Genomic DNA, 25950 nt, shown 5'->3' with positions numbered 1-25950 from the left:
GACGTTTGACACAGACACTCGAATTTCATCCTCAGATACAGAAAAGTTCTGGAGCGAGAAAGAAGTTGTGGCATCTTTAAATAGAAAAGCAAAAATATTATTGGATTTTTCAACTTTTTAATTTTTAATTTTTGTTTTTCAAATGTACAAGTTTCAAGTTAGGATCACATACATGGGGTTTGAGTATTGATACCCGGTTCATAGTTGGGCTCATGGTTTCCTTGGTTGATGAAAGTTTTATAACTTCGTAAAAAGGATTTGCTGGAGAACAAAATATTCAAATTTAAGTTTTCGAAAGTTGAGTCCAAAATCATGTCATCACCCAAGGTTTAAGGGCAGAAGGTTTATGAGTTATTATGAGGTTGCAATCCCTTTCATCAAAAGGTTTATTACTATGAGGGTCATGCTTGTTATCTTCCATGACCAAATCTATTATAGTATAAAAGTTTGTAGATAATATCTTGTTCAAGTCTAGAACTAGAGAAGTGTCACTTAGGGTTTTTGAGAAAGGTGTTTGAACGTTTGAGAAAATCTAAACTCATGATGAATCCCAAAAAATGTGTCTTTGGCATTGTAAGCTCGAAATTATATTTTTGAAAATAAAGATTTTATTTTAAAAATATTTCATTAGAAGCTAACCTATTTTCAAGAGATGTGGGATCCTCGTTGATACGAGGTGAAGCCGTTCCTCTTCAAGTGACGAGAGATAACCCAACTAAAGTTGAGTTTTTTTTTTATAAAAAGTGATCCTTCTAAGCCTCCTTGAGCACAAGTAAGCCTAGAGTGAACCCACCCAAAAGCTCAAACAAGAGAAAGCATGTGTACACAATTTAGTAACAATGAGTTGGGAAATAAATTCATAAGATAGCAATAAAGAATAAGATAATAAGAGAGAATACTTACTCGGGCACGAGTTAATGATCCCAATAAAGTCTCTCTACTCAAATCGTTTGTGAGAAGAGCATCCCCCATAGAAAAAGTTAATGTAGAAAATAAAAAGAATGGTATAAAGTAAACTATCCTAGGTAAGAAGAATGCTAGGCACTCTTTTTTATTTTTTAATCTCAATGCCAATCCAAGGAAGAAATTTATCTGAAGACCTAAGAAAACTAGTTAATAAAGCTACTCATATCAACTACCTAGCCCAGATAAAAAGTTAACAAATTTTACATAGGGAAGCAGCTTTCCAAAGCAAAGGATAAAAAGAACAGGTGGGTGCTCCCAATTCTCCACCAAGACCCTAGCACTCAAGTAGTGGGCCCTACCCAAGATCCAAGTATGTGAAAATTTAAACCAAAGGGGGCTATTTATAGGTTTTGTACCAAAATCCTACCGAGATCTACGCCAATGCTTAATGTGGGTCCGATCTGGGCCGGGTCTGGATCAGCACTGGTGCAGATCCGCCCGACACGTGCGCTATTTTTTTAGCTAATTCATGCGTGGTCTCAAGCGGGAAAATAATTACAGTTCACCGGCTCAAATGAAAGGGGTATAAATATGGAGACCGAATTCGATCGGCTGACAAAATTGCGCGGGTTTTCCCTCCCCTGTAGTTCTTGCCCTCGTGGACGAAAGGCGAACTAGGGTTTCGTTCCTTCGTCTTCCCCGTCTAGGGTTTTGGTTGTTCTCTGCTCCTACTAGGATTCGGATCATCGTCCTCGTTCCTGAGTCGGCTTGTTTGGTCTCCAGATGGAGGAGGGTCGCAGATCGGAGAGGAAGGAAGACGAAGGAAAGAAGGACGGTTGTTTGCCGTCGAGCGCCAAGGCTTACCTCGATCCGGAGTACTGGTGAGATATATACATTGTTTTTTATCAAATCAATGAATTTCGATCACCGTTTTGAGTTTCTTCTTGACCGATCGTTCTGTTTGGATGAAGAAAAGTTCAGTTTTTAGGGCGTTTTTTTTTTTCGTTTTTCGTTTCAGTGGGTTGGAGAATAGTTTAGACCTCTTTTTTTCTTTTGTGCTTTCAATCTCAAAATTGTTGTTGTTATGGATGAATTCAGCGCGATGCTGGTAAGCTTTGTTGTGAATACTGCTTGGTTAATGGCGATATCGTTGCCTTAATTTCGTGTTTTTTTTGTGGTGCGGGAAACTGTAGGAGTTTCTTGATATGTACTTCATGCATACTGCATAACGATGGTGAGTAGGAAAAGGATCGTATCCTAGGACATATGATGCTGCACATCATATGTTGATCCTAGCCGTCCTGTTGAATGCATCTGGACGGCTAGGATCATATGCACGAACGGGTGAGGATACGGATGGCCAGGATGCATTCGGTTGGAAGGCTAGGATCGACATATGATGCTGGATATGATCCTTCTTCTGGCGAGGTACCGGTGTTTTTTTGGATACATGGTGTGTTTGGATCATCGCATCATGTAACTCCTGATGCTTGTGGTTGCATTTGGATAAGAGAGGAGTCCCAACGCTTAGTGTTATGGCTGTATCCAAGCATTGTGTGCATTTCTGAATGCTGACATTGCAGATCGTCATCCAATACATATCAGTTGCAATCCTAGAGTCTGCTGTGGGAAAGCCAAGGGAATTCATAGTTCTCGGTGTTCACTCTGTGGGCCATTCAGAAAGTTGTGTAGTACATATTGTATATATTCTGGAACATGTGAATGGATTCATATTATTGTGGAACTTACTTTTCCTTGTGCTTCTTAATTTGTTTGCTAGTACTCAGCTATATGAATTTTTGTTTCAATCCCAACTCTTTTTCAGCACGGATGACAGTTATTTTTAACTGTTTTTGTTTTCAAATTGTTTGTAATAGTGTGATGGTTTTTGTTGGAATGCCCAGGAACCTGCGTTTTTCCTCAGAAGATCACTATGAATGGTTCAAAGATTACTCCCATTTCCAGCACATCATGAGACAACATGTTAAATCCACTGATACTGTGTGTATAAGTTTTTGTTTCAACTTTGCTTTGTTCTCCTTCTTCCTTGCCTTGAGTTCATAATAGATGAGAAGGTATATGGTCTTTGTTAGATAAGGTTTTTGCTATTAGGTTCACATTGACTAGGAAGGTGACCCAACTCAAAACAACCTCGGTCTCTAGCTAACTATGAGTCTTAGGGTGTCATGGTATAATTCTAGGAAAAGATTTGGTGGTTTGTTCGTCCTCTTTGTAATGAAAACACATAGTGTTCTCTTTTTCAGCCAAGATGCATCCCATGCATCAAAAGAAAGCACTTTAGTGAAGCTTTTTGGGCAAGAAACCACATGTAATGCTTTTCCCGATTGATCTATTCATGTTTAGAATAATTGTAAGTCTATCTTTCATTCAAACATGGCACACCTTGCATAACTTACTAAGCCACACACAATTTGTTTGAGGTTTATATTTATATAAAACCAAATTGAATTAAGGAAAAATCTCAAACTATTGAAAAGTTTTTTATGGTTATAAATTATACCTGGCTGGATGATGCCCTATGTCATCTGGGTGCGGGTGTAAGTATGAGTACGGAGGGTACGACATGACAATTCCCAAAAAATGTAGGTACGGGAACCCGACTATATATATATATATATATGTCACATGGGTGCGGCGCAATTTTAAAAATTTTGGACACGGGGACTCGGCTATATATATATCCCTTGTGCATATATGTGGATATTGTCCTTTAAAGTTTGGCACCAGCATGAGTGTTTTTTTTAAACTTTGCAAATTATACTTTTGCCCTTGCAGAAAAGGGGGCCTGAGGGCTCCCCCCAGCGCGGGTCCCGCTGCGCGGTCAGCGGGTGGGGGTCTAGGGGGGCGCCCCTGGCGGGGGGCAGCCCCCCCCCCCGGAATTTTTTTTCTGGGGCTTATGTTTGAGACTCATGCTATATATATATTTTTAAAAATATATATAAAAAGATCATTTTTCCCTAAAAATGGACAGTTTTTGGACTCAGTCAACGCTGACCGAGTCCAAAAAGGACGGACTCTGCCTCGACTCGTTGACCGAGTCTGTGTCCGCACCCGTGTCGGGGCGTGTCGACTCGGGTGTGGCTCCTCCCTAGCCGAGTCCGTGTGACATATATATATATATATATATATATATATATATATATATATATATATATATATATCAAGGTTGTAAGTATCATATCGTTACCTTTATCAACCGGTCCCAAAGAAATATTGTATCATATCGGAAATCTATCATAAATTTTTAATAAAAAAGTTTTTGAAATTAAAAAAAAAAAAACTAAAAAATTAGCAAAATTCTGAAAAAACATGTCACATAAAACAATGATGAATTGCACACAATACAATCATAAAATCACATACGAAGGCAACTACATAATTTAAATTAATAACAAACCATGGGATTGATAACTGATAATGTAAATAAAAGGCAACTACATAATTTAAATTTTAAATACAATTAAAGCCTTAATTAACAATATTAAGTTCACATCCAAGTCATACTAAAATGTCATAAGTCATAACTAAACTATTAAGACTAAGAATTCATGATAATTAAAAATATTACATTTAACCAACACCTTACATGCCAATCTTCATCTCTAAAGTTCTAAACTATAAAGATCTTAAAACAAAACTATCTTCTAGAGCCTATTTGCCAAACATTAGAAAAATATTTTCTCAGTGTTGCATTGATCTCTTTATCTTCGACCAATTTTTTTTGCAATTGGTTCATCATCATCATCTTCAAAATCTAGAGCCATGGTTGAGAGTCTTTCATCTTTGCATTTATGCAAAATTCTTCTTCGAATTTTTTCTAGTTTAACAATAGCATCAACACAAAAAGTGACAGGATTAGATGAAAAAGTGACAGGAATAGATGAAGAATCACACAGACATACATTTTGATCTTGATCTTGATCTGCAATATGTTGTTTAAATCTATGCAATTCACTTCTAATAATAACATCAAAAAACAAACATCTCAAATTAAATGATGACCCTAGTCGTGGTACATCATCAATGCCTCAGTAGTATTGCCATGCAGAATAATCTCTATGACATGAATGCGAAGACGACATCTAAAATAAAATATAACCAATTAAAAACTCAATAAAAAGCAAACAATAAGACACACCAAACATATCTTTCCCCCAAAACACTCAATAAGAAGCAAAGAATAGGGATTTTGTATCTTAACCCACTTCCTTGACTGAAAAAATAATGAAAATGCACTATTACTCGATAAAATCGCAAAAGCCCTCTCTCTTACCCACAAATCAACCCCCAAATCGATCTCACAAAATCTAGGGAGCGTGGGTTCTCTTCTAACAAACTCTAGACATATGGAGAACTCGGACCACAAGAAGCCTTTTAAACCCAAAATGAGAAAGACAACTTTTAGCCTTTTTTAAGTGCACCAATATTGTATTGTACGATACAAGTACGATACACACTCGTATAGCAAAACCTAAACGTAATGATACATATCGTATAATACAGTACTGTATGTACAATCATGATTAAAATAATATTAAAATACCAAAATGAAAATCAAATTCAAACAAAAATTTAACCTAAATCCGAGATGTAAAATTCATCTTTATTTATTAAATAATTATAAAGAATTCGTAGGTATTACATACTTCTCTCCTTAAAAAAAATTTGTCTGTGAAATTTGGTTACAGTTACATACCAAAGAACTCTGGGTATTTTGCTTTTATCTCTTCCTCCAGATCTCATGTATATTCTTCAATTCTGTGGTGTGGCCATCACACTTTCACCAAGAAAATCATCTTACATATATATTAACTATTGCATAAATACAAAATAAACCGAATATAATCTAAATATATATGCTATATCTAAAATATATATTATATACTGAAAATATAAAGTTATAAAATGAAAATATAGTTATAAATTATAAATTGATAACAAACTTGTATGTATGGAGGGTAAAATGGTGTGTCTCAGTGTCGACGTGTGTCGACACGGGTATGGAGGGTAAAATGGCGTGTCCCAGTATGATAGATGCTACATGCATGTATTGATCTAAAAAAAATCCGACACCATTGATGTAAGATTTTGAAGTGAAATTGGTTATATATATCACTGTCACCAATATCGGCAACATTTTGAAAATATCGTGTGAAATATCAATATTTTAAGATAGCCAATACTAAAGGGAATATCTTGCCATATTTTCAAACTATTGCATTTATATCATGATATTTTTGAGAAAAAACTCATTTTTTTATATTTTAACTTTGCATTTCTTATTTTCCTGTTTCTTTTATATTTTTAAAACCTTTAAAACATGTTTCTTTATATTTTTGGAAGAAAATAATGCAAAACTTATTATTTTTTATCTTTTTGGTTATTATTTATTTATTTTTCAATTTTTTAAAGTCTTGAGATTTTCATGGGATTTTTCAACTTTTGAAAATCTCTCCGAGAAATACCCTCACCAAGATAATACTTTGAAGTTTGAACGATATAGATGGCTATAATATATACATAAATATAAATATATTTATTTATTTATAAAAGAGATTATAGGATGTGTGATTTTATTTTTTTTTCATATATATATAAGATTATAAAATGTGTGATTTTCTTTTCTTTTTTTTCTTTCATAGTCACCTATAGTGTTCAAGGTATTTTTCTCGGAGAGATTTTCAAAAGTTGGATTTTCTTGGAAAAATCTCGGGAGTTTAAGATATTGAAAAATATAAATAAAAAAAAAGATAAGAAAATAGTAGTCTTGCATGATCTTTCTTGCAAAAATATGAACAAACAAGGTTTAAAAGGTTTTAAAATATAAAAGAAAAAATTGAAAATGTATTCTTTAAATTTAAAATTTGTTTTTTTTCCTAAAATCGTTGTGATATTTTGAAAATATCACAATATACTGCTGATAATATCAGCTGACTTGATATCGCCGATATTATCACAATATTTTCAAAACATCGGTGATATCGGTGACACTGTTTTCTTTTGTTGATGTTCACATCCATGTTTTTGTAATCACTAGTGATATCCTTTGCAAGAGAACATGCTATATATTTTTATTTATAAATCCTAACATTACATTTGCAATTGGAAAAGTGAAAATGGACTAAGATCCATCTTGTTCTTTTCAAGGCTCTGATAATCTGCATCAAATGCCACTCTAGAACTGATTTTTGAGTGGATTGGGATAGTTAAAAAAAAACTATGGGGTGAAAGGTAGAGAAACTAGTTGCTGTAAAAAAAATCCTTTTGAAAAGAAATGTTGCATATATAACATAGAATTGCTGCCATGCATGAGCCCACTAGGGATCTTGAATGGGTTGTAGGACTCTGAGGCCCCTATTTGGGGTTGAGGCACACAGAAGATTCTCGGAATTAGGAAAAAAATGAACAAAGTTGTATAAGGCTAGTGGTCATTCTAGAGTTTCGCAAAAAGTGATCACAATCCACTCTTTTCTCCATGAACCTTCTCGAACCAACAAGTAAAATAGTTAGGGTGAAACGAAGAATATTCTCTCCCCAAGACTAAAAGCTTGCATAGTATTTTCATCTAAAAATAATAGTAATAATTTGCAAAAAGCAGATCAGAGCAAAGGTATCGTGATTGTTCCATTAGTAGAGCTTCTTGAGCATCATTCTTAACGTCATCTAGAACTTCTCAGTTCCTATGATTAACCTGTCTTGTATCTTAATAGCATAGAGTACCAAAAAGTGCTGAAGTAGTAAACTAGCAAAGCTGTTTCATTAACATGATTTTATCACTGTACCAATCAGGAAACATCTATGTAGTCAAAGGTGCTAGGCAGTCCTAGTCGGTAGAACCCTAAAAAGACTAGTCGATGACTAGGTGAGACTAGTTGGTATCCCAATTAAAAAATAAAAATTATACAAAATATACATAAAAATATGTTTAATTCTTTTGGTAATAAGATGTTTTCTTCAGACAAGTACACAATTATACATGCTTTTACAAAAGATATAACCATTATATATATATATATATATATTCAATTATTCATAAATATTCAGTATAATCAACTAAATATACTTTCAGCCTTTCACCGAAAATTTGATTATAATGCACACACATTGTATTCATAGCATAATCAGTAATATATATAGGGAAGGTGGCTGTCCAACCAAAGGAAGGTCCAAAATCTACAACCGATGATAATTGACAGAATTTCTTCTCTAACAATCGAGTTTTTCATCGATTGAACTTTATATATTTGATTTTTATCATTCATTTAGTGAGCGACATGTTTTGGAATATGAATTTTTGATGTTTAGATACGTTTTTGAAAATGCTAAAAATCAACAGCCCATAATACTTTGCATTGTAAAGATTTAAATGCATTGTGAGCCGTCAGTTTCACACATTTTGAAAAACATGCCTATATGTCACATAAAGTCTTCTTGCAAAGCATTTTTGTACTAAATAAATTATAAAGAACAAATATATGAGGTCTGATCGATGAGATGCTCAAGCATTGGAGAAGGGGAGTCGTCCGATCGTTGTTGGTTGTAGATTTTGGACCTTCTTTTGGTTGGACGGTCTCTCTTTTCCTATATATATATATATATAGAGAGAGAGAGAGACACACACACATACAAAAAACTCATACTTGCGTTTTTTCACAGAAAAAAAATACAGAAGCACAGTAACACATACATATATAAATACCATATTACATAATCAGTAATACTAAAACATGCTTTCAAGCTTTTATAGGAAAATTTACAAAAACTCACACATATATATACACAACTCTCTCTCTTTCTCTCACACACACACACACACACATATCTCACTTTCAGCCTTTAACAGAAATTCATCAAAAAAAATTGACACATAATAATTTAGAATTAACCCCTCCCTTCACATTATATATATATGAATAAACTGCCCTTGTGCCTAGGTGAGAGCAGTTTAGTCGTTGACTAGGTGCCTTAGTGTAATGAAATATGCGGAAAAGAAATGTATGTCCTACAATGGACATTCACACATAGAAATCAAAGAACAAGTCCAAAAGAGGACATACACAAAAGCCAAAAATGGCTAGAAAGCATAAAATCTTATAAATGCACTAAAGGGCTTGTAGAAGCCACACACTACAAAGGGGGAGACCCCACTTATTTATAGGCAAGAGAGGAGTGAGGGAGAGTTAGAGAAAAGCAAGAGAGAGGGACCATTGGGAATCCCAACAAGGAGTCGTTGGGCTCCCAACGGTCACAATTGTGACCGTTGGGGGCCCAACGACTCTTTGTTGGGGCCCCCAATGGCTGTGCATTAAATGCACAAAAAGAAAAATAAAAAAGACAAAAAGAAATGGAAAAAAATAGAAAAGGAAAAAGGGAAAAAATAGAAAAAGAAAAAGACTAAAATGCCCCTATTGGGCGAGTTACAGAATTACCCCTTATCGGGCAGAATATATTTATATATATATATATAGATATATATATATATATTACATATATATTTTAACACCCTCCCTCAAGCTTTACGGGGATACAACGAAAAGCTTGTTGAGAAGAAACATGAACCGAGGAGTAGCAAGAGCTTTGGTGAAGAAGTCCGCCAACTGGTACTCGGATGTGACGTAGGGCAGTGTAATAGTTTCTTTTAGGTATTCATCTCGAACATAGTGGCAATCCATCTCAATATGTTTAGTACGCTCATAGAAGGTGTGGTTGCTTGCAATATAGATAGCACTCTTGTTATCACAACACATCTTCGAAGGACTTGAGATGACGATGCCCATATCACAGATGAGACTTCTAAGCCACACAAGCTCCATGGTGGTAGTGGCCATTGCACGATATTCCGCTTCAGTTGAGGACAATGATACTTTATGCTGCTTCTTGCATCTTCAAGAAATCATAGAGTCACTTAGGAAAACACAAAAACCAGTGGTTGAGACTCTATCATTGGGATTTCCTCCCCAATCAGCATCTGTATAAGCAATTAAATCAAGTGATGATGAAGAGGAAAGAAAAACTCCCTTAGTTATGGTGTTTTTAATATATCTGACAATCCTTAAGACTGCACTCATGTGCACAGTTGTAGGTGCATGTTGAAATTGACTAACGGAATGAACTGCATGAGCTATGTCTGGCCGAGTGATGGATAAGTATGTCAGAGACCCAACGAGTTGACGGTAGGGAGTAGGATTCTCGAGAAGTGTCCCATCTTCCAGCCTTAGCTTTGCATTGATAACCTCAGGGGTTTCTGTCTTTTTATCATTCGAAATTCCAGACTTAGCACAAATGTCAGCAGCAAGTTTCATCTGAGAGAGAATATACCCTCGGGGTGAATATGCAACTTCAATACCTAGAAAATATCTTAAGAAACCAAGGTCAGACATGTCAAAATTTTCTTTTAAAATTTTCTTAATATCATGGATTCCTTGCTCATCATTTCCAGTGATGATCATATCATCAACATATAGTAGTAAAATAACTACAAAGGACCCTGCACTTTTCACAAATAACGCAGTGTCAGTATAACATGAACGGAAATTTAAGCTAGTCATTACATTGCTAAATCTGTCATGCCAAGCTTTTGGAGCTTGTTTTAACCCATATAGTGCCTTTTTTAGTTTAAGAACTTGGTTTTCACCAATAGATACTCCTGGTGGAGGATCCATATAGACCTCTTCACTTAGTTCGCCATTAAGAAATGCGTTCTTAACATCCAATTGATAGATAGGCCATTTTTTAATGGATGCAACCGCAATAAGAGTCCTAACACTAGTCATTCTAGCTACGGGAGCAAAGGTTTCCTCATAGTCTATTCCGTACTCTTGGGCATATCCTTTAGCTACCAACCTAGCTTTATACCGTTCTAATGACCCATCACTTTTAGTTTTAATTTTGAAGACCCATCTACATCCAATAGACTTCTTTCCGGTGGGTAATGAAGTTATTTCCCAAGTTTTAGCCTTTTCAAGGGCACTAAGTTCTAGTTTCATGACTTCAACCCATTGAGGAATGTTTTTGGCTTCATTATAGTGTGATGGTTCATGATAAGAGTGTAATGCAATTAGACATGCCCTATACTTAGGTGTTAGGGATTCATAGGAAACAAACCTATTAGGAGGATTGGAGATTCGACTAGATCTCCTTAAAGAGGTTTCTTCTATGTTGGAACTTTGAGAATATTTTTCTAAAGCACTTATGGGAATTTCTTGACCACGCCTAGTATAGGTTTGAATTGACCTATTTTCAACATCATTACTTCTATTTTCATCATTACTAAGAGGAGTATCCTCTAAATCATTAAGAACATCCTCTACATGAGGAGTCACATCTTCTTGAGAGAGAAGATCAAATAAGAAAGCATATTCGCTTTCATCAATATCTTTATTTTTCTCAAAACCATTCTCATTTTCTAAAAAAGTAACATCTTTGGATACATATAGTTTGTTGCTTTTGGGATCGAAGCACCTAAAACCTTTTTGATTTTCTCCGTATCCTAAGAACACACATTCGATAGCTTTGGGAGATAGTTTATCTCTTTTATGTGTAATGACAAAACACTTACACCCAAAAATTCTTAATCTATTAAAATCGGGTGTTCTTTCAAAAAGTTTTTCATATGGAGATATATTTTGAAGGGATGAGGATATCATTCTATTTATCAAATAAGTGGAGGTTAAGGCGGCTTCGGCCCAATAGCATTTTGGAATTTCTTTGGAAATGAGAAGGGTCCTAGTGGTTTCCAAAATGTGTCTATGCTTTCTTTCGGCTAGACCGTTTTGTTGGGGAGTCCTAGGACATGACCTTTGATGACAAATTCCATTGGTTTCCAAATATTCTTGAAATTCATTTGATAGATATTCTCCACCGGAATCGGATCGAAGAATGGAGATATTAGTTGAAAATTGATTTTTGACAATCATATGAAATTTTTTAAAAAAGTTAAAAACTTCGGATTTTAAATTGAGAAAATAGATCCACACATATCGAGTGAAATCATCAATGAAAGCAACATAATATGAGTATCCTCCTTTTGATATGACCGGAGAAGGACCCCAAACATCCGAATGAATTAATTCAAAGGGTCTTTTTGACACAAATGTTCTTTTTGGAAAGGGGGTGGATTTCATTTTTCCAAAAATACAACTCTTGCAAACAAAATGTTTCTCATTACAAAATTTCTTTCCAAAAGGAAAGGAGTACATTTTTGGGAAGCTTGGATGTCCAAATCTTTGATGCCAAGTTTCTATATTTTTATCTTGGACATGATTACAAAAAGAGTTGGTGAAAAGTTTTAAATTGGTCATGTAGTAGAGATCTCCCCTCCTATGGCCTTGCCCAATCCGCTTCCCGGACTGGAGATCCTGTATAAAGCAATCCTTGGTTGAGAAGGAGATTTCACATCCATGATCACATATTTGAGAGACAGACAAGAGATTTAAATTAAGTTGAGGTACTACTCTTACATTTGGCACAAAAAAATCTTTTGAAAAATCTAAGGTTCCAAAGCTTTTAACTTGTAAAGAGGTACCATCGGCGGTGGAGACAAAAGAATTTTTTAGTTGCTATATACATTGGATAGTCCATTTTCAATAGGGGTCATATGAAAAGATGCTCCAGAGTCAAGAATCCAAGAAGGCCTACCTGGAGAAGAAGAAGAGGCAATGGCGGCTCCCGAAGTTGACAGCGATTTGAGTAGAATTTGAAGAGCTTTGGATAGTTGAGCAAGGGAGAAGGACTCTTTCCCTTTCATTGGCTCCTCCTTCTTTTGGGGAATTTCTTCAATAGTAGCAACTTTACCTTTTGGAGGCTCATTTATCTTTGGACAATTAGGTCTTATATGACCCGGTTCTTGACAATGATGGCAAATAGCTTTCCTATAATTGCCATTATAGTTATTTTGCCTCCCAAAGTGTGGAGGCTTATATGCTTTCATATGATTGCCGGGTCTAGACACGGCAAGAACTTCATCTCCTCCCTTAATCATGCCAAGACGAGTTTCTTCTTGGCATATTTCGGCTATGGCATCTTCCAATGGAAGCGGTTTTGATCTATGAAGAAGGGAGGACCTTACTTGTTCATATTCGGGCCTAAGCCCATGTAAAAATTGGAAAAAGTGTTCTTTCTCCATTTGTTCTCTTCTCATTTCAACATCTTCACTTGATACCCATTTGGGTTCAAGAAGGGATAGCTCATCCCATAAAGGTCCAAGAGTGCTATAGTAATCTCTTACACTCATTTCACCTTGCTTAATGGTACGAATTTTTTCTTGGATAAAGAATTGACGAGCAAGGTCTTTTTGGGTATACATACCTTTCATAAAGAACCATGCTTCATTTGCTAAGCGGAATTTGGCAATGTTGGCGCAAATCTTTAGCTCCACGTTGTTCATGAACCATGCAAGAATTTTTGCATGCTTACTTTCCCAATCTTCTACCTTGGATTGGTGATCTTCAATAGCCTTCATTCGAGCACTTCCTTCTAGAGCCTTTTCTTGATCACCATCTATTTTTGTAAGTTGAAGTTGAGGTTCCTTAATGGTGCCCATCACATATCCCCAAAGCTTTTTACCTTTGAGGTTGTTTTCCATGGCGGCGGCCCACATCATGTAGTTCGTACCGTTAAGCTTGAAGGAGAGATCAATCTTTTGTTCTCCTTCCATTATATAATCAAGAATGGAGGACAAACAAAGAGAGAGAAAAAAAACTAAACAACTAGCTATATGAAACAAGAGCACAACCAAGGCTTTGATACCATGTAATGAAATATGCGGAAAAGAAATGTATGTCCTACAATGGACATTCACACATAGAAATCAAAGAACAAGTCCAAAAGAGGACATACACAAAAGCCAAAAATGGCTAGAAAGCATAAAATCTTATAAATGCACTAAAGGGCTTGTAGAAGCCACACACTACAAAGGGGGAGACCCCACTTATTTATAGGCAAGAGAGGAGTGAGGGAGAGTTAGAGAAAAGCAAGAGAGAGGGACCATTAGGAGTCCCAACAAGGAGTCGTTGGGCTCCCAACGGTCACAATTGTGACCGTTGGGGGCCCAACGACTCTTTGTTGGGGCCCCCAATGGCTGTGCATTAAATGCACAAAAATAAAAATAAAAAAGACAAAAAGAAATGGAAAAAAATAGAAAAGGAAAAAGGAAAAAAAGAAAAAAAGAAAAAGACTAAAATGCCCTATTGGGCGAGTTACAGAATTACCCCTTATCGGGCAGAATATATATATATATATATATATATATATATATATTACATATATATTTTAACACTTAGTTGACGTTTAGGCTATAAAATTGGTAACTTTTAAGGTACCCACCTAGGAATTGCAAAGCCTAGGCATTTTGCCTACACCTAGGCCGACTAGGCGGACTAGTTGGTGTCTAGTCAGTGCTTTGGACTACATAGAGGAACATATACTAACTTGTAAAAAAAACTTTTGTTTAGTTATTTATTTTTGGTATTTGCCTTTCTTTCTTGGTTCAAGTTTCCTTTCTTAGGTAAAAGGTGCATAAACAAAAACAAGCTTCTCAACTTTCACTTTATAGCTAATTCAAAATAGTGATATTTGATCTACTGGCTGATCCGATGAGTTCGATGTTGGCAAACTCTGCTGTGTGACTACATAGAAAGCAGTAAGTGGCTTTGGAGAATGGTCGATGTTGGACTTGTACAACTCTTGTTGCTATATCTACTCAATGTGGTGGTATAGAACTAATTATCTCTGTTTTCTTGGCCTGCCCTTTTACAAGTTAGCAAACAGTAACATGTACTGGTGCAGCTTGACTGCATGTGACTTTGAATTTCTGGCATGACTTTATATGAATGATATTAATATATTATATTGTGCATATGAATCATTTATGTTGCTTAGAATCATTTGTATTTCCTACTGATTCCTATGCATTTAATCATAATGCTGACCTGTAAGATGTCTTGAACAACCAAACTACAGGTGTTGGAGTTAGGTTCTGGAAGTTCTCAATTATGTGAAGATTTGTACAAGGATGGGGTCACAAACATTACTTGTATAGATCTCTCTGCTGTGGCTGTGGAAAAGATGCAGAAGCGGTTAAAGGAAAAGGGATATGGAGGTATATGGCTCATTCTTTCTGATAGCGACATGTATAACATATGCCCATTTTCTTTTCCATGATTTTTTTTCTTAAACCCGAGGAAGAAATGGTTGTTTTTAAATGTTTTTTCATATACTTCTATGATGTATTTTCACCCATTTTGGTACATCAAAGCTTCTAGTGAATTAACCCTCTCGTATATATTTTTTGAAATCTCCTCACAGCCCCAAACCAAATTACTTTCTTCCTCCATGTTGTTCTCGTGTGTGCGCACACACACACACGGACATACACATCCACAGGCACACAAAGAAGCCGATTGAGGTTCCATTGTGATTTTTAGCTGAAGAGTTTGAGGCGGCAGATATTGCGTTTCACCTCCAAACCATACCCTCCTATATATTGTTACTAGTGATGAACTCCATGAAAATAGCCATATTTCCGTATCCATGTGTGATAGATGGGAATGTAAGCGAGTTGCACCTTGGGATTCTTGGGCAAGGTTGTATTGGTTCTTAAATGATTATTCGTCATTTTTTTTCCATAAATTCAAGCAGTTCCATTCCTAGTAACGAATGTGCATGCACACACATGCATGCACATGTGTGCATGCACGCACACACACACACACACGCACTAGGAAACTGACAGGCATATTATTTCATTTAGTTTGTTAAAAGGATGGGGATTCTACTTATCATGTGGAAATTCTACGAAGATGTTGATTGTTTTAGAGAACATCTTTTCATGCTAGAAGTGTTTATGTTTGAAGTATGTCTATAGTGCTGAGTCCTAACGAGTGCTGTAGATCTGGCTTACCTGTATGAATTATTTAGGCATTATACTTGGTCAAAATTTAAGTTGGCTTTTGTTGATCTTTCTTATTGGTAGGATCAGGCCTGCTTTTATGTTCTATGCTTCTATTTTATGAGAACATCTCTTAATAGTTAATACAGATTATTGCCAATCTGACTGGTTGCGTCTTAAATTCACCTACCTCCTTTTCATGAGCCAACTGATTCATGGTCGTCATCTTCAGGCATCCAGGTTCTTGAGGCTGACATGCTAGATCTCCCATTTGCTACCGAATCTTTTGATGTTATCATTGAGAAGGGAACCATGGTAAGTTTGTTTTCTATTCATACTAGTTGCGGCCTATAATGCTAGAATCAATTGAATTCATTTCTTAAATTGTTTAAGTATGCATTTTTTTTAATATTCACTGGGTGGAGCTTGAATTATGTTTGGAATTTGAAGGATGTACTTTTCGTCGACAGTGGTGATCCATGGAATCCGTGTCCTACAACTGTTGATAAGGTGATTACAATGCTTAGATGTGTTCACAGGGTTTTGAAACATGATGGCACCTTCATTTCAATTTCTTTTGGTCAGGTAAGTCACCCTTCTGTTGTTTGCCTAACTTGGGTTTAGCTCTTCCTTTTTTAGCTGACTGAAGTTCTAATTTTATTTTTCACAGCCTCATTTCAGACGGCCTTTGTTTGAAATGGTAGAGTTCACTTGGTCTGTTGAATGGGAAACTTTTGGTGATGGGTTCCATTATTTTTTCTACACTTTGAAGAAGGTATACAATGCTTTTTTCATTGTGCTCAGGTACCAAGTTCATAAGTTCCTTTGATCCTGGAAGTTCTCTGGGTAGTGCAGCTGCATATATTTTGGGCCATTTTCACCCTTCTGCACATTTTACATTTGAGTTCAAAACTGAGGTTGCTTTAATTGAAGTGATTTAAATCCAGTTTTCACATCATGTCTACATGTGCAGTCACAAGATGAAGGCATTTATGCCTCTGGTTTGATATCGATAATGTAGGAGTATAACGTGGCAATGAAAGTTCAGCTGCATGTGCTTTGATTTATAATTTTTTCATCTCAAGAGGAATTTCTACTGTCTGTTAAATTGGTTGGATTTGGGCCTCCCATATTGGTCCTGGATGGACAATGCAGTCCCAGGTCCAACGGCTTTCTGAGTAGTGGGTTTTGTGTCAAAATGCTTGTCAGACCCTAGGCTGGAATTCACCATTGCAGGGTATAAATCAAATTCACATTTCTGACACATTCATCTTTTTTTATTAGATTCAAATTAAGAGCCATCCTATTTGATACAAAAAATTGATGCTCCTATCGTCAAAATTTGGAAGCTTGTGAGTTAAATGATTCATATGATAATGTACCTTAACAAACAAACAAATGCTTATCTGGATATCTTAAATTTGTTGTGGTTTTCTTAACTGATTCGCATATTTCCTATTATATTTATATGTCGTGAATGTTTTTCATGAGGTTTACTGACTTAGTGATCCAATTTGGCCAGATCTGAGGCTGAACCTAACTTATTGACAACTGTACCTTGGAAACTTATAAATAAATGTGCTCATGTGAGTTGGACCATATTGACGCTTGACAGAGTTGCTTAAGCAAATGTGTTCACCTTGGGCGATGTCTTGCTTAGTTGCCTTCTTTTGCACTGTCAAACTGCATTTTAGTACTTCCAAAAAGAGCAAACAGTACATCTGTTAATTGCATGTTGAAAATATAAACAATCTATCCTTTTTCTAAATTTGGTGTTTCTATCAAATGTACTGATCTACTGATCATAGTCACCTATATCGCTCATCTTGGTGAGGGTATTTCTTGGAGAGATTTTCAAAAGTTGAAAAATCTTGGGAGTTTTAAAGATACAAAAAATATGAAAAATAATAAGAAATATAAGAAGATAATAGTTATCCTTGGAAAAATATAAGGAATATGACTTTGAAAAGCTTTTAAAATAAAAAACAAAAAAATAAAAAAATTAGGCTTAAAATATATAAAATAAGTGTTTTTTTAAATATCGCTATAATATCATGATATTTTGATAATATTGTAATATTTTACTTTTAATATCAGCTGACCTGGATTTGCTGATAGGTGACAGTGCTACTGATGTATCCCTGTTAGTCACAGCTAATACAGGGCATCATGATGGCATTTGGGTGATTGTTAATGATCAAAACAAAATTGTGAACATGTTATCCACTAAAAGCAGTGGAAGCAGCTGCCACCGGCTAAACAAGAAATGCTTGTTACATATTTTGATTCATAGTTTGTGGGATTTTCTCCTGCTATCATCTTTCTTTCATAGTTTTACATGTTTATGAACAATTTCTACAATGGTCCTTTTGTACTTCATATTGCAGGGAAAGAGATCATCACCTGTTAAGCGTAGACATGACACCTCTGATACATCCTCCATTTATCTGCTCCACGAAGAATTGGATAGCGAAGACTACCTTTTCCGAACCAATCTTTGTGAGTAGGCGTTCAGAGATCAATCATAGCCTTTCTGTGTGCAATTGTTTGTCTGGACTAGTGGCATCTCCGTCCTGCTGTCATGGTATGTTCTGTACAATCCTTGAAAGTTTATGTGATCAGGGTACTTTTTATGGTAATTGATGCCTTTCTCTTTGCATGACCTGTCCAACTGTTTGGAAATTCTCTTTTCTACTTAAGCCACTGCCAGTTCGCCTTTTTGTCAGAAAACCATATGACCATGATTCACACGAAACTATAAAAAGAGTATAAAAAAATCCAACACCAATGTACACATACGATGGATTACCAACATTATGAGCATGGAAGATTGCTTGCTGCGTACTTTTTCTGTTGGTTGATTTGGTTTATCAGGCAAAGGACACCCTGCGACGTTGTTATCTGTGAAGTTGGAAACGTATACCGCTGCCGCAGATACTTCTACATTTCCTTTTTGGCTAATTTTTTTCTAATTGCTGTCATTTCCAAAAATATGTCTAAATGTTTTATACGTTTTTAAGGTGCACTTATCTCCTTTTCAACTTCCCACCAAAGTTTTTGAGTTAAGCAAAGAACACCTAGGTTAGTTACTTTCAATAGTTTCTGTTAATTATCCATTAGAATGACCATCCTACCCTACATCTTGCCCAAATTAAAGATCTTAGCTTTTATGTAACTTGCTACGGCACAACTGTTAATCTTCCTACTCTCTCTCTCGATGATGAAAGGGTACTCTGAAGTACTCATCACCACATCAATATTACAATAAACTGAACTGTATGCCCCGCTTACGACTAGCAATCTCCATAAAAAAAAATTTGATAGGCAAGCTGGGGTTAGTCCGACCCCTACCAGATATCTCTTAAGCCCTGTGTGTCTGAGGGATTCGAACCTGGGCCTTCAGCTTGGTACAGGACTCCGCTTACCAATCTCCATAATTGCCACCTCCTAAAGAGTTACTTCATGCTATCAACACCACCACCTAAGCAATGAGAGTGTACTGCAGCCACCATCACCTAAGCAAAGCATCTTCTCCAAACAAGTTCATGAACTAAAATGAATTGGCAGCCTGAATCCTTGATAGTTCCAAACAAAAAGAAATATCTCTATTACCCAGAAAAATCACTACCCATCATTTCCAGCATTTGATTTTCTCCAGGTCCTAGCAATGTTGTCCGAATGCTGTGTCCTAAACACAGCCAAATCGGTGTTGAATTTCGATTTAGACTTGAATAAGAGAAAACAAAAACCGAATCCGAGAATGACAAAAGCCGAATCCAATCTGGAATTTGATTAAATGGATTTGGGTGGATACGCAATGTAGAGTTTATGAATAATATCATTCCATAAATTTACACAAAGTGGTGGTGTTTTGTGGTTAGATGTCACTGTTTAAAAGTGCCGAAGTCTCATGGGCAAATGTTTTTTATTTTTGAAAACATCCAAAAATTTGAACACAATTCCCATAATTCAGCCGTGCTTAGCCTTGACCTCAGACTTTTAAAGGGTCAACTAGTAATTTTACTCCTGCATGATATTCAACTTTTGTGAGGGTAAAATAGTAACTTGAGAACATGAGTTAATGTTAACCCACGACTTAACTGATGGCAAGTTATACTTTATACTTTTCGGGAATTTGATTAACAGGCGCAAGCCCTTGCGGGAAGTTGATGTGAGAAATAACGCTCGTTATTCTCTGCATGGTCCTGTCATCTGCAGAGAGAGAAGAGAGAGAGGGAGAGGGAGAGGGAGAAAGAGAAAACGATATCAAGAGAAAAGGGGGTCAGTCCATCGTGACTGCCCTCTCATTCTATTAATACAATTAGTGTGTAAAACTAGGGTACGAAAATACCCTTTAAAAGGAGTTAATATACATTCTATACTAATTGGATCTGGACCCGATCCATTATATAAATGGATCGGGTCAGACATATACAAATGACTTCTTCTTTTCACCCTCCCTCAAGTTGTGCATGGTGTTGAACCATGAACAACTTGTTCTTCAGAAACCAAAATCTATCCTTTGTCAAGCCTTTAGTGAGGATGTCAGCAACCTGTTCTTCAGTTGGCACATACACAGGCTCAATCTCCTTGTCTTCAACCTTTTTTCTAATAAAATGTTGATCTATTTCAATGTGCTTTGCTCGACTATGGTGGATGTGATTGAATGACATGTTGATGGCACTTTGATTGTCACACAACAACAGTGACCGAGCAATCGGTTCTCCCATTTCTGTCAGGAGATGTCTAATCCATGTGCCCTCGGCCGTGGCAGTGGCCATCGATCTGTATTCAGCCTCGGTGCTTGATCTAGCAACAACCTTTTGTTTTCTACTACTTCAGGATACCAAGTTTGGCCCAATGAAGCTGCAATAACCGGATACTGATCGTCGTTCGTCTGGATCACCTGCCCAATCAGCATCAGCATAAGTGACGATCTCATGGCCCTCATGGCCCCCTCCTGGATCTAATTCTCTTTTCTTGTATACCAACCCATCACCAATTGTACCCTTCAGGTAACGAAGTATACGTTTGACTGCCTCCATATGTGACATACGAGGTTCATGCATAAACTGGGATACTTGATTAACCGAATATACTATGTCAGGTCTAGTAAAGGTCAGGTATTGCAACATGCCCACTAAGCTGCGATACTTAGTGGGATCTTCATATATATCCCCTTCCTGTGACCTCAATTTCTGATGAATGACACTTGGAGTGGTTAACGGCTTACAATCTGTCATGCCTGCTCTGCCAAGAATGTCCAACGTGTATTTGTGTTGAGTAAGGATAAGGGTATCATTTCTGTTATCAACTTCTACCCCAAGAAAATATCGTAGCTCTCCCAAATCTTTCATCTTAAATCTCTGATTTAATAACTTCTTCACCTGCTCAATGTGACTTTTACAGTTCCCTGTGATGATGATGTCATCAACATATATCAACAGAAGAGTAGTGACTCCTTGTTCATTGTGAATAAATAATGAGTGATCCAAAAGAAACCGAGAGAAGCCATGCCGTTGTATTTCTAGAGAAAAACTGTCGAACCAGGAACGAGAAGATTGTTTCAAACCATAGAGTGCTCTCTTTAATTTGCATACATATTTTTTGGCGTCTCGTTCTGCATATCCAGTGGGTTGTTCCATGTAGACCTCTTCTTTTAAATCCCCGTGTAGAAAGGCATTTTTTACATCCAGCTGGCTCAATGTCCATCCATGTTTAATGGCTAGACTCAACACAATACGAATGGTCCCCATCTTAACTACAGGGCTAAAGGTTTCATCAAAGTCTTGGCCTTCCTCTTGTGTGAATCCCTTGGCTACAAGTCGAGCTTTGTACCTTTCGATGCTCCCTTCTGGTTTATATTTTATTTTGTACACCCATTTTGACCCAACGACATTTCTGTTCAGTGGTCTAGGCACAATCTCCCATGTGCCACATTCATGTAAGGCCTCCACTTCTTCATTCATTGCTTCTACCCATCTTCTAGAGCTCGCAGCTTGATAGAACATAAGAGGCTCATTCTCTTTACATATGGATGTCAAGAATAGTTGAAAGTCCAATGAAAATTTTTTATAACTTACCCACCTGTCAAGCGGATGTCGAATCCGTGAAGATCTTCTGATATCCATTTGCTACGAAACAGATGATCCAGAAGGATCCGTGTTCATACAAGGAATGGATGAGGGTTCTTTCTCTCGCCGAGTGTATACAATACCCTTATACCTTGTTGGCTGCAAGTCACATGTGACAGTTTCCTCCGTTTGGGTCTCATTGGCTGAATACTCATGTGGCTCATTCTGACTGCAATTTTCTGAACATTCTACTGTACCATTGGAGAAGAGTTCTGAATTTAACCATGGGTAGTATACCTCAATGTTGGAGCTTGAGTTATCAGTATCCACCATAGTTGAATTATTATCCTGATCAGCAAAGTTCATTTCATCGAAAATAACATTCCTTGATATTTTGACACGCTTACTCAGGGGATCATAACACCTGTACCCTTTGTAATCTTTGGCATATCCTATAAACCTGCATTTCAAAGCTTTATCTTGGAACTTGTGCCTGAGTGAGCTATCAATGTGCACATAACAAACAGACCCAAACACACGTAATTCATGATAATCAGGTTGTATGCCAAAAAGAGAGAAGTATGGTGACTTATTTTCTAAGATATTCATGGGCAAGCGATTTATCACATGAACTGTGGAGTAGAAGGCCTCAGTCCATAATGATGTAGGGAGATTGCTCCCGTGCATCATGCTCATTGCAGTCTCAACAATATGTCGATGCTTCCTCTCAGCAATCCCATTTTATTGAGGTGTATGAGGGCAAGACACTCTTCTCTTTATCCCATTATGTTGAAGAAAATTAACAAAATCACTCGAGGAGAATTCACCTCCTCCATCACACTGGAAATTAAGAATGTTGGTAGAGAAATGATTTTGAACGAAAGAGTGGAATTTCTGGAACAATCCAAAAACTTCTGATTTGTGCTTCATAAAGAATATCCAAGTATAACGTGAATAACTATCAACGAAAATAAGATAGTATTTACTGCCAGAAAAAGAAGTAATTGGAGCAGGACCCCAAACATCTGAACAAATGACCTCAAATGGCCTTGAAGCTCTTTTATTAATGGAAGCAAAAGGTAAGACATGACTCTTACATAAATGACAACTAGGACATTTTGTATCAACGACTTCTGAACTCAGACTGGACTTAGGAACAAGATTATTCATGACAAGTTTTTCAATAAAATGGCGACCACAATGGCCAAGACGACTATGCCAAAGTCTTGGCTTATTACTTTCAGAAACATTAAATAAAAAATCAGAATCAAAGACTTGGTGAGGCTTCAAGGATGAATAGTTGGGATGAATGAATGAAGGATCTTCTTGGAAGATGTACATGTTGCCCCATCGTTTTCCTTCAACGAATGTCCTCCTCGTGCGAAGATCCTTGACATAAACAGAAGAGGGAGTAAATTCAACTGAAGCATTTGCATCATCAACAAGCTTTGAGACAGAAACAATGTTCTTTTGAATATTAGGAGCATGGATGACACTTGGAAGTTTAAGAGAGGACTTTGACATGTGTATAATGGCATTTCCAGTATGTGAGATGGCATGATGTGATCCATCCCCTGTGACAATGCTATTCTTTCCAACATAAGGTGTAAGAGTCAAGAGTTTACCTACATCACCTGTAACATGAGTAGCTGCTCCAGAGTCGACATACCAAGTTCCTTTGTCATTTTGTTTCATATTCAATCCTGCCAAGGCTGCCAACAACAACTCTTTTACTTCTCCATCCTTTCTAGCCTCTGCTTGTGGAGCTTTCCCTTTGTTTTGAGGATTAAACCAACAGTTCGCTTTAATGTGCCCTTTCTTGTTGCATAGGAAACAGGTGGGAATGGGTCTTTGTCCCTGAACATTGGGTGTTGGAAGTATGCCACGACCTCCATAGTTATTTCTCCCTTGTCCTCCTTTTCCTCGAAAAGAACTTCCTCTACCTCGACCATAACTCATTCCCATAGCCAACACATCTTGTGTTCCGAAATTCCCATGAAAGGCTTCAGAGGAACCTTTCAGATTCATCTCATATTGCAACAGTTTTGCACGAAGATCTTCAAACTTTGGAAGTTCTGGTAAACATAGTAAGGTTGTCGTCATAACATGGTAATCTGGCCCCAATCCACTCAAGGTTTGTTGTACTTTATCTTTTTCACTGACAAGACACCCAACAACAGCCAACTGATCTGTGATGCCTTTCATTTTATTCAGATATTCCATAATAGACATGGAATCTTTCTTCAGCATCTGAAATTCTCGCTTAAGAAACATAATTCTTGCCTCAGAGATTTGTGAATATGTTTGAACTAACATATCCCACAGTTCCTTTGCCGAACAATCATCAGGAAGAGCAATAAGGACCTCCTGTGAAAGAGTTGAGGTAATATACGCCACTAACGATTGATTCCTCTTCATCCAAGCAACATATTCTGGATTCTTGTGAAGAACAACAGATTGTTCTCCTTTATCATCGGCCTTTTCTTGCGAAAGAAATTCTGGAGGTGGTGGAATCGATCCATCCAGATGACCAGAGAGGTCCTGACTCTTTATAAACGGGATGATCTGTCTTTTCCAGGTTAGGAAGTTACAGTTATTCAGTTTTTCAGAGACTAGTTGGCCGAGGAAACTTGAGGACAGGCATGAATTCCCATGAGTAAAATCCATTTGATTGAACTGACACTTAGGTATATAAAAGAAAAACAAAACAAACCACTGATTTGAGTACTCGACCAGTGAAAATACTCGGCTGACAGATGTCAACAGAGAGAGCAACAGAAAACAGAAACAGCAGGGATAAACAAACAACAGACACTTCTTTTCAGATCCAACGAAGACAGAAAAACAGCAAGGATTAACAAAGAGAAAACAGATTAACAAAAAGAGAATACTCGGCTGACAGATGTTGACAGAGAGAGCAACAGTGATTTGCAGACACTCCTTTTCGAGTCAACGAAAACAGAAAACAGCAGGGATTAGCAAAAGAAAAACAGATTAACAAAAAAGAAAAAAACATAGAAATCTGAAATGAAAAACAGAATCACGGTGATAGAATCTCAAAGGAAAAGGGTTTCAAAAATAGGAAAGAGGAAAGAGTTTCAGAAATAGGAAAGAGAAAACCTGTCCTTGTGGAACCGACGTCAACCAGCCTCTTTTAGATCCACACAGATCCACTCACCTGTGCCTTCCGTTCCCTGATTCACGTTGATGCCTCAGTCGAGTTTTTCAGAAATAGAAAGGAGGTAACCTGTGCCTTACGTTCCAGATTCACGCTGCCTGTGCCTTACGTTCCAGATTCACGCTGCCTTACACTCCAGATTTACGTTGATGGACAAGAAACGATGCAGCCCACGCAGATCCAGACCGAGGTCAACCAGCCTCGTTTAGGCCAACCACACTGATTCACGCACCTGATGCCTTACGTTCCCAGATGATAGCTCTGATACCATGTGAGAAATAACGCTCGTTATTCTCTGCATGGTCCTGTCATCTGCAAAGAGAGAAGAGAGAGAGGGAGAGGGAGAAAGAGAAAACGATATCAAGAGAAAAGGGGGTCAGTCCATCGTGACTGCCCTCTCATTCTATTAATACAATTAGTGTGTAAAACTAGGGTACGAAAATACCCTTTAAAAGGAGTTAATATACATTCTATACTAATTGGATCTGGACCCGATCCATTATATAAATGGATCGGGTCAGACATATACAAATGACTTCTTCTTTTCAGTTGAAAAGTTCCGGTGTACATATGAATTAGAGTCAAAAGTTTGGTGCCTATTTGAAAAATTTTCAATATAATGAAAGTGATTTTATTGTGATATTTTAAAGGCCGATAATTTTCTTAAAAATCTGATAAAATCAAATTTTATAATTTGCATAGAAATATTAAACTTATATATACTGATATTTTCCTGATTTTCCAGGGAAACAAAAATCCATTTATTGCAAGGTTTCCCAAGAATGACATTTGTGACAATGCTTCTGACAAGTTTATTTGATTTTTTTAGCAATCAAGCCTGTCTGTTAGTTAACAGTTTATGCAGCTCTTCATCTCGAGTTAAT

General features: G+C 36.8%; 1 protein-coding gene across 2 annotated transcripts; it reads left to right on the top strand.

Annotated features, from left to right (window-relative positions):
- The first annotated feature begins 1565 nt into the window (after positions 1-1565).
- On the top strand, positions 1566-18473 carry LOC149841899 (S-adenosyl-L-methionine-dependent methyltransferases superfamily protein). Of its 2 annotated transcripts, XM_090001203.1 has the most exons (7): positions 1566-1787; positions 2811-2907; positions 14887-15025; positions 16047-16129; positions 16265-16399; positions 16485-16589; positions 18202-18473. In XM_090001203.1, the coding sequence occupies exons 1-7, from the start codon at positions 1690-1692 to the stop codon at positions 18319-18321; spliced, it is 777 nt and encodes a 258-aa protein (XP_089857329.1). In that variant the 5' UTR covers positions 1566-1689; the 3' UTR covers positions 18322-18473. The 2 variants fall into 2 exon arrangements, with proteins under 2 accessions (XP_089857329.1, XP_089857328.1); XM_090001202.1 differs by lacking the exon at positions 1566-1787 and having other exon boundaries at positions 2506-2907.
- The last annotated feature ends 7477 nt before the right edge of the window (positions 18474-25950 follow it).

The sequence above is a fragment of the Nuphar pumila genome, chromosome 3, assembly GCF_984573655.1.
Source record: "Nuphar pumila chromosome 3, dmNupPumi1.hap1.1, whole genome shotgun sequence".
NCBI lineage: Eukaryota > Viridiplantae > Streptophyta > Magnoliopsida > Nymphaeales > Nymphaeaceae > Nuphar > Nuphar pumila.
This window is presented reverse-complemented; position numbering and strand designations above follow the sequence as displayed.

What these genes read in the sequence shown, in the direction of transcription:
- LOC149841899 (XM_090001202.1), top strand. Translation starts at nt 2,629, where the DNA reads ATGGATTCATATTATTGTGGAACTTACTTTTCCTTGTGCTTCTTAATT. An exon ending in AAAGGAAAAGGGATATGGAG is followed by an intron (nt 15,026 to 16,046) that starts GTATATGGCTCA and finishes CGTCATCTTCAG; the next exon opens with GCATCCAGGTTCTTGAGGCT. An exon ending in TTTCAATTTCTTTTGGTCAG is followed by an intron (nt 16,400 to 16,484) that starts GTAAGTCACCCT and finishes TATTTTTCACAG; the next exon opens with CCTCATTTCAGACGGCCTTT.